Below are 12955 nucleotides of genomic sequence, written 5' to 3'. Positions count from 1 at the left end.
CCTACTCGGTGGCAAGAAGATAACTGGAACTTTTGTAATGTGGTACTGCAGAAGAATGCTGATGATTAAATGGTTAAAATGAACAATTAATAAGGAGGAACTGAACTGTGGAGGAAAGCAATTTAAGGCACTGCTTGATTAAAAGAAGGGATTGGTTGATGGGACACATCCTGAGGCATTAAGAAATGGTCAGTTTGATAGTGCAAGGAAATGGGTGGGGGGGCTAAAAATTGTACCTAGAGACAAAGGTTTAACTATGATAAGTAGGTTGAAATACATGTAGGTTGAAGTAGTTGTGCAAAAATTGACACATGCCCAGGATAGATTAGTGTGGAGAGCAGCATCAAATTGGTTTTTAGACTGGAGTCAACATCATCATTTAATGTTATGTCACACATCTTTATGCCTTGTAACCATTTTTTTTAGACACACTGAGACAAATGAAATTACAAGGATAGTATTTTTTGCTTGAAATGATAAAATTTTCTGCCTGAATTGTTATTACATTCATTTATTTATGAGTACAGTTTTGGCTGTTATATGTCTCTCATGTAAATAACTGTAACAATGTATAGTGGCTGAAAAGCCAGTTCAATTTTACTTGTGCTTTTTGTCTTCAAAACTTTTTTATGAAAGCCAGATTATGTCCTCATAGTTCATGTCGTACCCATAGAAAACAGGTTTCCTCATTATCTTTATAAAATGATGTAGGGCTTCATGAAAACGAAAACTTTGCCAGCTAGGTGTTTAAGGTTGAAGTTAATTAATACAAACACATTGTTTACTGTAGTAATTTTTATTGATTTTATGTCAATACTTCACTTGTATTTATCGCAGTGTGAGCACTGGATATGACATTTGACAACTAAACCTCTGTAAAAGTATTTTGTACTGCTACCCAAAGATCATGCCTGTAGTGCAGATACATATATTTACCCAAGTTCTACCATGTTTTATGCTATCTAATTTTAAAGCAGAAAATCCTTTAAAACTAACCTATTTGCATGAGGGAGGAAGGAGAAGAATTTTAATTTATTTCAGAGTTTAGAAGAAATGTACACTGAAGGGCCAAAGAAACTGGTACACCTGCCTAATATCATGTAGGGCCACCACGAGCATGCAGAAGTACCGCAACACGACTTTGCATGGACTCAACTAATGTCAGAAGTAGTGCTGTAGGGAAGTGGATACATGAAACCTGCAGGGCTGTCCGTAGATCTGTAAGAGTATGGGGGGATTGAGATCTCTTCTGAACATCATGTTGCCAGGCATCCCAGATATGCTCAATGTTCACATCTGGGGAGTGGTGGCCAGCGGAAGTGTTTTAACTCAAGAAGAGTGCTCCTTGAGCCACTCGGTGGCAATTCTGGATGTGTGAAGTGTCGCAGTGTCGTGCTGGAATTGCCGAAGTCCGTCGGATTGCACAATGGACACGAATGAATGCAGGTGATAGGACAGGATACTTATGTATGTTTTACCTGTCAGAGTCATATCTAAACTTATCAGTGGCCCCAATCACTCAAACTGCACATGCCCTACACCATTACAGAGCCTCCACCAGCTTGAACAGTCATCTGCTGACATACAGGGTCCTTGGATTAATGAGGTTGTCTCCATACCCATCCACTTCCGTCCACTCGATACAATTTGAAACGAGACACATCCGACCGAGCAACATGTTTCCAGTCGTCAACAGTCCAATGTTGGTGTTGATGGGCCCATGGGAGGCAAACTGCTTTGTGTCGTGCAGTCATCAAGGTTACACGAGTGGGCCTTTGGCTCCGAAAGCCCATATCGATGATGTTTCGTTGAATGGTTTGCTCGCTGGCACTTGCTGATGGCCCAGCTTTGAAATCTGCAGCAATTTGTGGAAGCTTTGCCCTTCTGTCATGTAGAATGATTGTCTTCAATTGTTGTTGATCTTGTTCGTGCAGGATCTTTTTCTGGCCTCAATGATGTAACTGATTTGGGGCTTTTAACGGATTCCTGATATTGTTACCTTGGAGATGCTGTGTTCCATTGCTCCTGTGCCGTTTATAACACGACATTCAAACTCACTTAAATCTTAATAACCTGTCATTGTAGCAGCAGTAACAGATCTAACAACTGCACCAGATACTTTTTCTCTTACATAGGCATTGCCGACTGCTGTGCTGTGTTCTGCTTCTTCACATATCTCTGTATTTGAATATGCATGCCTATACCAGTTTCTTTGGTGCTTCAGTGTAACCAAGAACACTAAAGATGTTCACGATAGCAGCAGTATTTCACTTGTTCTTTATCTCTATGATATCCCAACAACATGTTTGTCACTAAATTCTAACAGTCAAAGCCAGATGATTCATTATTAAATAAAATCTGATACAGCATAATGAAACATTAATGGTAAAGAGCTTTATATGGTGTACACTAAGGGTTTAGAAGAGCAGAGCGAATGCTGTAACTCCAACCTGTCGGTTCACTCTGAAGATGGACAAGAAGTATATGGCCAAAGTATTAGGAAAAGAAATTGGGTGTTTCAAAGTGCACATTCAAAGTTTAATGGATCAGTAACACTTACTTCTTCAGAATGGATGTGTGCAATGTAGCAGATTGTTTTTACACCAAAAAGTATGTTATACAACTGTGTGTTATCATGTGGTTCAAATTTTCCTTTTTCAGTGAACAGGAGCCACCACCTGCCATGTTGAGACTGCATTCTATAGCAGATAGAGAGGATGGCTGGATTCAGGTGGTGAGCTCAATGGTGCATGTGATTCCCATGAATGATCCTCTTGGACCAGCTGTTATCACATTGTTATTGGATGACTGTCCTCTCCCAACGAAGGTAAAATGCTGTGTAATATCAAAGCTTCTAGATGCAAGCTAAAGGTGACAGCACCGTTTTGTATCTGTTGTTTTTTCAGCTGTGCACTCGTCGTCCTTTTATATTTAGATTGTTTTTGACATTTCTTTCAAAATTGGTTGTATTTTTGCAGTGTTTGTGACTCCTGTCTGTAACACAGTGTTATCTGACCTCTGTTCTCATAACTGTCTCTTGTCACATTCCCCCACTTTCATTCAGTAAACTTGTATTATGACAAATATTATACTTAGGGTTAGTAATCTTGGTCAGTAATTTTTGTGAACTTAGTTATAAACAAATTATAGCTCTTATGCCTGATAACTTTCAACTAACTAAAAGGTACTTTAACACATTCCATAATTTCCCTCTCTTTTACAAGTGCAATTCTTGATAAAATTGTCTATTGTGAATCTTATGAATCTAAAACAGTATCCATATTAAAGTAATTTGGTGAAAGACACTGCCACAATAAATCTGTCTTTCCAGCCTGAGGGTTCTAGCCCCAAATGCTAGAAAAATCCCCCCCCCCCCCTCCCCGAACACACACACACACACACACACACACACACACACACACACACACAGTATTAAGAATTTTTCCACCTGAGGGGGGGTAGGTACTGAAACTTTATTCTGTCTATGTATAATTTAATAGTGTAGTGGTGGTACATTAACTTAACATGTTTAAAGATGTAAATTAATTTTACAACTACTTGCTTTACTTTAGTGTGCATTTAAAACTAGTTTCACTTCAGTATAATAAAAATCTTCTGTTCCAGGAGTCGGTGGTACGATTGTCAAACATGCTTTCACTGTCTGCAGCTGTTTCACACCGAGGGCGAGTGTCTCCCACAGAACAGAGGAACGTGTGTGTTGTATTAGGCTGCCTGGCAGAAAAACTTGCTGGCCCATCGAGTATTGCAATATTAACACCTGGCACTCTGGATTACCTCATTGCCAATTTGGTTAGATTTGTGCTGCACTAAATATTCTTACAATTTTTATTATGCTGGACAATATTTTCATTTACAGTGGAACCTTAAGATGTAAATAATGATCTCTCACCCCCCCCCCCCCCCCCATAAAAACTTCTGAGCAGGTGGAAATATAGATCATCAACATGCTATGTTAGATCATCAACATGCTATATATGAGAATGTGTTTTATTGCCGCATTCTTGTTGTCTGCTCTGGTTTTTATAGACATCTCTTCTACCTGCAGACATCTTGGAAAGTAGAATGCAGGATTTAAAGAGATCATTGAAAAAAGCAAATAAATAAGTAATCTTTTTATAGAAAAGTTATAAAGGTAAAAAGTAACAGTGAAAAAATAAGGGAGAAAGGTTGGAGATGAATAACATTATAGGGAAATGCTTTAGTTTTTTAGTTATATCTTGCAACCTCAGGTCACACAATTGGTACAACATAATGTATAATGAAAAAATTTGCAAGATGGTCATTGTGTTATCATGTGCTTGGTCAGAGTGGTTCAATTAGCGGAGCAAGAGAAACCAATTTGAACAGTGTTGACAAATGTACCAACAAACATCAGTTCTGCAGTGTGTCTGTGTTTGTTTGCATGTTTGTGCACATGTGTGAGCCTGTGTGCTCCACACAGAGCCACCGTTACGCTGGACCAGGTTTGATTGTCAGTTTCAGGTAATCGTTCATTGTAGACAAAGCAGTTAATTTTTTCAGTGTCTAAATTTATTACTGAACTGTTCTATAAGCAGTTAAATTATTTTACACTATTATTTGACTAATATCAGTATGCCACATAAGGATGTTTCAGTAAGCTACGATATGGATCTTTCGTCCTGTGGCTTCCTGTTTTCACTTGCAGTAGCTACCCTTCCGTACTTCTGCACAGAAAAATCACATTCTACAACTGTTACATTCACAAGCAGCTCTTACCTCTGTGGGGGGAGGGGTTTTGTTGCTCAACGGTGTTAGAAACAGATACCTCTCATGAGAATTCAGCCAGTTTGTGTGTCAACCTCAAAAGTGCAGTGGTAGTTGGAATCATGAAAGAAGCTAACTCTGTAATCAATTATTCTCACGTGAATACAATTAAAATATTTTAAGGACCCAGAAGGCCAAACGTCGTGGCACTCCAACCTATCTGCCACGTTTTGTCCATATTTCTGTGCCTTTCTTTGTTTTTCACCTCAGTTTTCCCCCTATTTGTCACACTGTTTTGTTTCACTTGCAGATGTATTTATTTTCTGCGATATATCTTCTTCTTCTACCATGTTCATGTCAGCACCACCTGTCTTCAGTGGCCTTCAAATCTGCATGTCATCTTTTAACCACTGTTGGATACAATAGTGTGTTGTGGAGCTGGGGCACTACAACTTAACCCAAACAGTGAGGATATTACAAACCTAAAAACATTTCCTCAAGATTGAGATGAAGAGCATGTCAGTGAGATGAATGGAACACCTAACACACCAAAGTTGTTTTAGGCTTGCCCAGACATGCAAAGCTGTTTTTGCACTGACCCTTACTTCTATTGCATTTCACGAGATGAACATGGATCCTAGTAATAAGACAGCTGAGCGCCAATGTTTTGCGAGAGCCTTAAAGAAGTTTTACTGCTAAAAATGCTCTCAGAATAGCTTAAGTGTGATAAAGCAGCACATCAGGACATTTGAAAAGGTGTCACCCTTTTATTCATGGGAATGTTTAAGAGGACTCGCTGGAACTATAAAATCTGTAAATATTCTTTCTAATTGAAAACTTCTCATGAGAACTGCTAGCTTCAATCAAGCAACAAATTCTATGAAATGCAAATGTTTGAGACAGTGCGAGATTACAGTGCACAAAATCATTTACAACCATAAGGGTTTTTTCACATACAGGAAATGTATGGACACCATCACAGCAGATATACAGAACAAAACTGAGGTGCTATTAAGAATAGCAGGTTGTAAAACAGGAAAAAGTCTGTATATTATCATTATCATCAGCTTATGAATGTGGCAGATAGTCCATCTATTGTTTTTCCAGGAGCCCTCAATCACTGAAAACGAAATTGAGTCCATAATTTGAAGAGTTCCATTTTGGATGGTACAACCAGTGCTTGATTTGTGATGGTATGCACTGATACCCCATAGCGGTACTTCGGAGGAAAAAAAAATCAGAACCACAAACTTTGAAATGTGATATGATAGAACTTTATTTTTTACAACTATAGATGTTGTGTTCACATTTTTAAAATGCCCAGGAAAAGTATTAAAATAACGCTTTAAAAAGTCTAAATTTCAGAAACACCCCTGCAAGGTTACAGTGTTCCGAACCTCGTTTTTTTCACATATCAAGCATTGGTTATACCCATTGCTTGTCTATTTAAAATGTGTGATACGAAATACTCAGTCTGATGAATTAGCTGTGGATGGTTTGTAGAACATAGTAATTGGGTGTAATATCAGTTTTATACTGTTTATTTTATGATAGTACTGGGGTTGCTACTCACCACATATTAGAGATGCTGAGTCACAGATAGGCACAACAAAAAGATTGTCAGAAAATGAGCTTTTGGGCAACAAGGCCTTCGTCGGAGATAGCGCGCACTTGAGCGCGCATGCTAGAGCATGCACGAGTGCTCGCACGTGCGCGCGCGCACACACACACACACACACACACACACACACACACACACACACGGCCACAGTCTGGCTGCTGAGGCCACACTGTGAGCAGCAGTGCATGATGAAAGACACGGCCGGGTGGTGGGGGTAAGGAGGATCTGCATTCATTCTCAGAAAATATGTGGATAAGGCAAGCATATGGTGAAGATGTTAGTTTTTACGTGGTTCATAGAATTTTTAGTGTCAAGATTGGCTTAAAGTTTCAGCCTCTGAGATTTAATCAAACCTGAGCAACCTGTGGCTTTTGTTTGTATCATCCTGTTTAATTCTGAACGTAAGTCAGCTGCATCATTCTGACACTAAGAAAGTCTATACACCACTGGTATCAGTTGTGGTTTATCTGCAAGGAAGGTGTTGGTCTACCTTTGAATTCAAAGGAATGATTTACCAATATGCTTGCATGGTTGTACTGTAATTTGTATTGGTCGCACACATGAAGCATATTACCAAGAAACAGGATAGAAATAAATACGTTAAATTAGATGGCAATTTCACTATGGTGTTGTATAACTTCACTATGGTGTTATATAAGTTCACCTTTCAAATTAAACTATTGAATATTTCACAAAGGTAGTATAATCTGTGTGTGTGACTTCTGGCTCACTGGCTCACAATCCAATTTTTTTTTCTTTTCTTTAACTATCCTATGGCTGTCATTGGAGTAAAGTTATGGAGCACTTTTTGCCTGGCCACCACCTCCCTCTCTCTCTCTCTCTCTCTCTCTCTCTCTCTCTCTCTCTCTCTCAGAAATAACTGTTTCCATTTTTTCTTGAGGGAAGGAATTAATTAGATGTCATCCTAATGAAACATTAAAAGATATTAAAATGCAGAAAAATGTCAATTTTGGTCACTTTTTTTTTCCAGAATGAAAATATCAACCCATCTGTAATACTATTTTCGTTAATTGCACTGGAGAAGTTTGCACAAACAAGTGAGTATAAAAATTGATTGTTGTAAGATGTTCCATGTAAAATTTATTACAGAAAACTGATAAATTGATTTTAGTATCTAACCATGTGATTTATCTCCAACAGGTGAAAACAAGGTGACTATAAAGAAACGTCTGAAGGCAGAAGTTAAAAATCCACTTACTTCTTTGGAAACTTGGGTAGGCTGTGAGCACTTTGTCAAGAGGCAAGTGGGCTTTTGTGCTCAGTGGTGTCTAGACAATCTTTGTAAGTTTTGTACCTAATCAAGTCACTTATAGCATGTTATACATAGACAGTAAGTCTTAAGTATCTTTTGTGCTGTACTGTCCTGAGAACATCATGGGAAGTGTGGTAGGTGGAGCGATGTAGCAGAAAAAATTATGTAAGCTCCTCCAATGTGTCCATCCTAAGTGTATATGCAGAAAACTTGTTAGTGTTGGACTTCAAGCATTTCAGCAGTGACTAATTAGATTTTGTGTGTGATATAATACAGGGTGTCCCACTCAAACCTCCCTGATTTCAAAGACCCAGGAAAAAAAAAAAAAAACACACACAGTAGATAAGACAATGGAAAATGCACCACATTGTAGAGCATCTCAAGGAATTTATTTATCATCAATACACCTCTACATGTGAACCATTTGTAGCCCAAAGAATATAGAGTCTATTTTCTATTTCTTGCTAAGTTCTTTTTAACATTTCCTCTGTTATTGTTGCAATCGCATTAGTGATACGATGTCGCAGTGTACGAATATCACCCACTTTGGTCGCATACATGCGGTCCTTTACGAATCCCCACATGAAGAAATCAAGCGGCATAATGTTGGTTGGACGTGGTGGCCAGGCAGTGTGTCCTCTGCGTCTGATCCAACGACTGGGAAATTTCCTATACGGGAACTTGCGAACAGCCGTTGACCAATGTGGCTGAGCTCCATCTTATTGAAAAATGATGTTGGGTTGCAAGTCTTGTAGCTGAGGGTACATAAACGTGTCCCTATACACTGACTCATTCACTCTTTGTTCCCCAAAGAAGAATGGTCCAACAATCCTGTCATGTATTAGCCTGCACCAGACATTCAGTTTAGGGCTATCACGAACACGTTAAATGACAACGTGCAGATTTTGCGAACCCCAAATCCGAACGTTATGCCTATTAACCCTTCCTGATAGATGAAAGGTTGCCTCATCTGAGAATAAACATCTTTCCAGGAAGCTGGCATCCATATCAATACACTGCAGCATATCTGCAGCAAATTGTTGTTGGTGTGGTTTGTCGTTTGGTGTCATATGTTACAGAATTTGCACTTTGTAAGCACACACATGAAGATGCTGGTGAACTACACGATGCAATGTTGATCGAGGTACATCAAGTTGCCTAGATGCTTGACGAATGGACTTAAGTGGGCTTCTGAGAAACATTTGTCTGATGATGTCCTCCACTGTCTCTTCTAAAACTCTGTAATGTGCCCCGGCAGATTGCTTCAGAACACTTCCTTTTGCCAGAAGCTTACTATACCATTCCTTAATTGTTTTCACATCAGGTGGATCACATTCATACGCACGACAGTAATTTCTTTGCCTAGTAATCGGCGATTTTGTTTCTGCAAACCACACTAGTGCTTGTGCGCGGTACCGTGGACTTGCCACTTTCACTTCATGCAACCATGCTGCACTCTGGCGATGATACACGGCACTTCTGACTTGAAAATGTAAATTCAGATCCTCTACAATGTGGTGCATTTTTCATTGTTGTATCTACTGTGGGTTTTCTCTCCTGGGTCCTTGAAATCAGGGAGGTTTGATTGGGACAACCTGTATTTTTATGAAAGCATCTTGCTTGTTTGGACTTTGACGCATCCTCTCTCCTTGGTATTAAAGTTTTATTCAGTTACAGAAAGCTGTGGTTTTTATTTTACTGCATATCTTAATTATTTAACAGCATGAAAAATTATCTATTTTACTACATACATAAAAAAAGTGTTGCATCACCTCAGTTTAGAGAGTTCCGGAACCTGTACAGAAAACTGGAATAGAGATCAACATAAACATCATTCCTGCTCTTTCTATTGCTCATGAGAACCACACATTGCATGTTGTACCACCTTACAGTGAGACGTTCAGAGGTGGTGGTCCAGATTGCTGTACACACCGACACCTCTGATACCAATTAGCACATCGCCTTGCATTGATGCATGCCTGTATTCATCGTGGCATACTATCCACAAGTTCATCAAGGCACTGTTGGTGCAGATTGAACCACTTTTTAATGGCGATTCGCCGTAGATCCCTCAGAGTGGTTGGTGGGTCATATCGTCCACAAACAACCCTTTTCAATCTATACCAGGCATGTTCAATAGGGTTCATGTATGGAGAACATGTTGGTGACTCCAGTCGAGCGATGTCGCTATCCTGAAGGAAGTCATTCACAACATGTGCTCGATGGGGATGTGAATTGCCATCCATGAAAACGAATGCCCTGCCAGTATGCTGCTGATATGGTTGCACTATATGTCGGAGGATGCCATTCATGTATCGTACAGCCATTACGGTGCCTTCCATGACCACCAGCGGCGTATGTCGGCCCCCCATAATTCCATCCCAAAACAGCAGCGAACCTCCACCTTGCTCCATTCGCTGGAAGGTGTGTCTAAGGCATTCAACCTGACCGGGTTGCCTTCAAACACATCTCCAACGATTGTCTGGTTGAAGGCATATTTGACACTCATCGATGAAGAGAACATGATGCCAATCCTGAGTGGTCCATTTGACATGTTGTTGGGCCCATCTGTACCGCTTTGCATGGTGTCGTGGTTGCAAAGATGGACCTCGCCATGGACGTCAGGAGTGAAATTGCGCATCGTGCAGCCTATTGCGCACAGTTTGAGTCATAAGATGACGTTCTGTGGCTGTGCGAAAAGCATTACTCAACAATGTGGCGTAGCTTTCAGGGTTCCTCTGAGCCATAATCCGTAGGTAGCACTCATCCACTGCAGTAGTAGCCCTTGGGCAGCCTGAGCGAGGCATGTCATAAACAGTTCCTGTCTCTCTCCATCTCCTCCATGTCCGAACAAAATCGCTTTGGTTCACTCAGAGACGCTTGGACACTTCCCTTGCTGAGAGCCGTTCTGGCACAAAGTAACAATGTGGCCGTAATAGAACCACGGTATTGACCGTCTAGGCATAGTTGAACTACAGACAACACAAGCTGTGTACCTCCTTCCTGGTGGAATGTCTGCAACTGATCAGCTGTCGGGCCCCCTGCGTCTAATGTGTGGTTGTTTACGACTTTGGGCGGGTTTAGTGACTTCTCTGAACAGTCAAAGGGACTGTGTCTGTGATACAATATCTACAGTCAACGTCTTATCTTCAGGAGTTCTGTGAACTGGGGTGATGAAAAACTTTTTTTGATGTGTGTAAATAGGTAACTTGGTTCAAGGTGCAGGCTCCCAGATGCAGGTTACCAGTTGCAGCTTGCATGAGCAACAAAAATTTGAGTTTAGTATTTCATATAATTATTTACTATATTTAAAATGGTGCCATAATCGACTCATAAAGAGAAATATTTTTTAAGGTGGTAGCTCTCTTTGAATTCTTGAAAAATAGGTGATTTTCATGATTTTTTTCTTCGAAACAGTTTTGTTTGTTACTCTTCTGTCTTTAACGAATCATTTTTGTGTCCACGTTAAACATTCTCTGTAACCAGTGCACCAAGTGCAAAAACCCCTTGCAGCCACAATGGTTATCAGCAGGAGTCTCTGAAGCCCTCCAGTTGGACCTGTGACAAAAGAGTTTTATACAAGTCATTTCCAGTATATTTTCTCTAAATAAAAAATATTATTTTCTAACAAAATTGTGACATATTGAAACAAATGTCATTTTTCTTTGCCCATAAAATAGAGGAAAAAAGTGCATAGAAAATATTGCAAAACAGCTATGTATGCTGATAGAGAATTCAATTTAGAATGTCGGCATCAAAATCGTATGTGCTTTTCTCAAGTTATGTTTGAAAAATTCAGTTTCTAGAAAAAAGATTAAAGTTTTGGGTTACATCTTTTGTAGTTAAGTTAAAGTCCTCTATTTTCTTTTAGGCCTTCGTGATCCTGCAGGCCTGTTTAACAACTTCTGTCATCTGCTGCTCTGCTTACTTGGCACACTTTCTGTCTGCCTTTGTGCAGAAGTTGCAACACACTGGTATGGTTCCAGATTCAGACATGTTCATAACCAGTGGAAAAGTGCTCCTATCAGAGCACAAAAGATTTGAATATGTTCCTCTTTATTTAAAATACTTTGACTGAAAAGTGGGGTAGCAGCTACCTCATTCTACGTTCCTCAGCGTCTTTAAAAATTGCTCCCAAGAGTTTGGTATGGTAACACATTCACACTTTTTTTAGTATGCAGCTCACATCAGACTCCTACAAACTCCCCTAACTCGTTGTCACACCTATTAGGCCATCACCATTAGTCGCTCATAACCTTCCGCTCCCAGTTGTGCTTTCTGACTGACTGACTGACTGACTCACTCACTCACTCACTCACTCACTCACTCCAACTCATTGTTGTTCTTTGTGTCTCTCTGTCATTGTCTCCTCTGTCACACCTACAGTCCTCATCGTTCTGTCAGACTACTAGTCTCCTCTCACTGTTGCTGCTCTCTTAATGCTAAAATCTCCTTCCTTCCTTCCTTCCTAAACTGCTCTTTTCTCAGTGTCACTGTCTCTCTCTTCCTTGTTATTGTTGTGTACACTGAGATGACAAAGGTTATGGGATACTTCCTAATATTGTGTCAGACCTCCTTTTGCACATCATAGTGCAGCAACTCAACAAGGCATGGACTCAACAAGTTGTTGGAAGTGTCTTTCAGAAATATTGAGCCATGCTGTCTCATAACTTTCCACAGTTGTGAAAGTTTTGTCAGCACAGGATTTTGTGCACGAACTGATCTCTCGATTACGCCCCATAAATGTTTGATAGGATTTATGTCAGACAATCTGGGTGGCCAAATCGTTCTCTCGAACTGTCCAGAATGTTCTTCAAACCAATCCCAAACAATTGTGACCCAGTGAAATGGCTCTTTAACATCCGTAAACATCTCATCGTTGTTTGGGAACATGAAGTCCATGAATAGCTGCAAATGGTCTCCAAGTAGCTAAACATAACCATTTTCAGTCAATCTTCAATGCAAACATAGCCCACATCACTATAAAGCCACCATCAGCTTGCTCTGTACCTCGTTGATAACTTTGGTCCATGGCTTTCTGAGGTTTGCTCCACATTCGAACCCCATCATTGGCATTTACCAATTGAAATTGGGATTCATCTGACCAGACCACGGTTTTTCAGTCATCTGGGGTCCAAGCAATATGGTCATGAGCTCAGGATACACACTGTAGGCGATATCATGCTGTTAGTGAAGGCACTCGGATTGGTGTGTCTGCTGCCATAGCACAGTAATGCCAAATTTCACAGCACTGTCATGATGGATACATTCGTCTTACATCCCACTTTCATTTCTGTGGTTATTTCACACAGTGT

General features: G+C 40.0%; 1 protein-coding gene across 1 annotated transcript in view; it reads left to right on the top strand.

Moving 5' to 3' along the window:
* The window catches only part of LOC124795322 (RING finger and SPRY domain-containing protein 1-like), a 150652-nt gene that overhangs the window by 40633 nt on the left and 97064 nt on the right, over positions 1-12955 (top strand). The window contains exons 2-5 of the mRNA XM_047259295.1: positions 2662-2827; positions 3625-3810; positions 7359-7425; positions 7529-7669. Coding sequence (XP_047115251.1) covers positions 2662-2827; positions 3625-3810; positions 7359-7425; positions 7529-7669 — 560 coding nt within the window. The remainder of the gene's footprint in view (positions 1-2661; positions 2828-3624; positions 3811-7358; positions 7426-7528; positions 7670-12955) is intronic.

This window comes from Schistocerca piceifrons, chromosome 4 (assembly GCF_021461385.2).
Source record: "Schistocerca piceifrons isolate TAMUIC-IGC-003096 chromosome 4, iqSchPice1.1, whole genome shotgun sequence".
Classification (NCBI taxonomy): Eukaryota; Metazoa; Arthropoda; class Insecta; order Orthoptera; family Acrididae; genus Schistocerca; species Schistocerca piceifrons.
The sequence above is the reverse complement of the archived record's forward strand: the minus strand, read 5'-3'. Positions and strand labels throughout refer to the sequence as shown.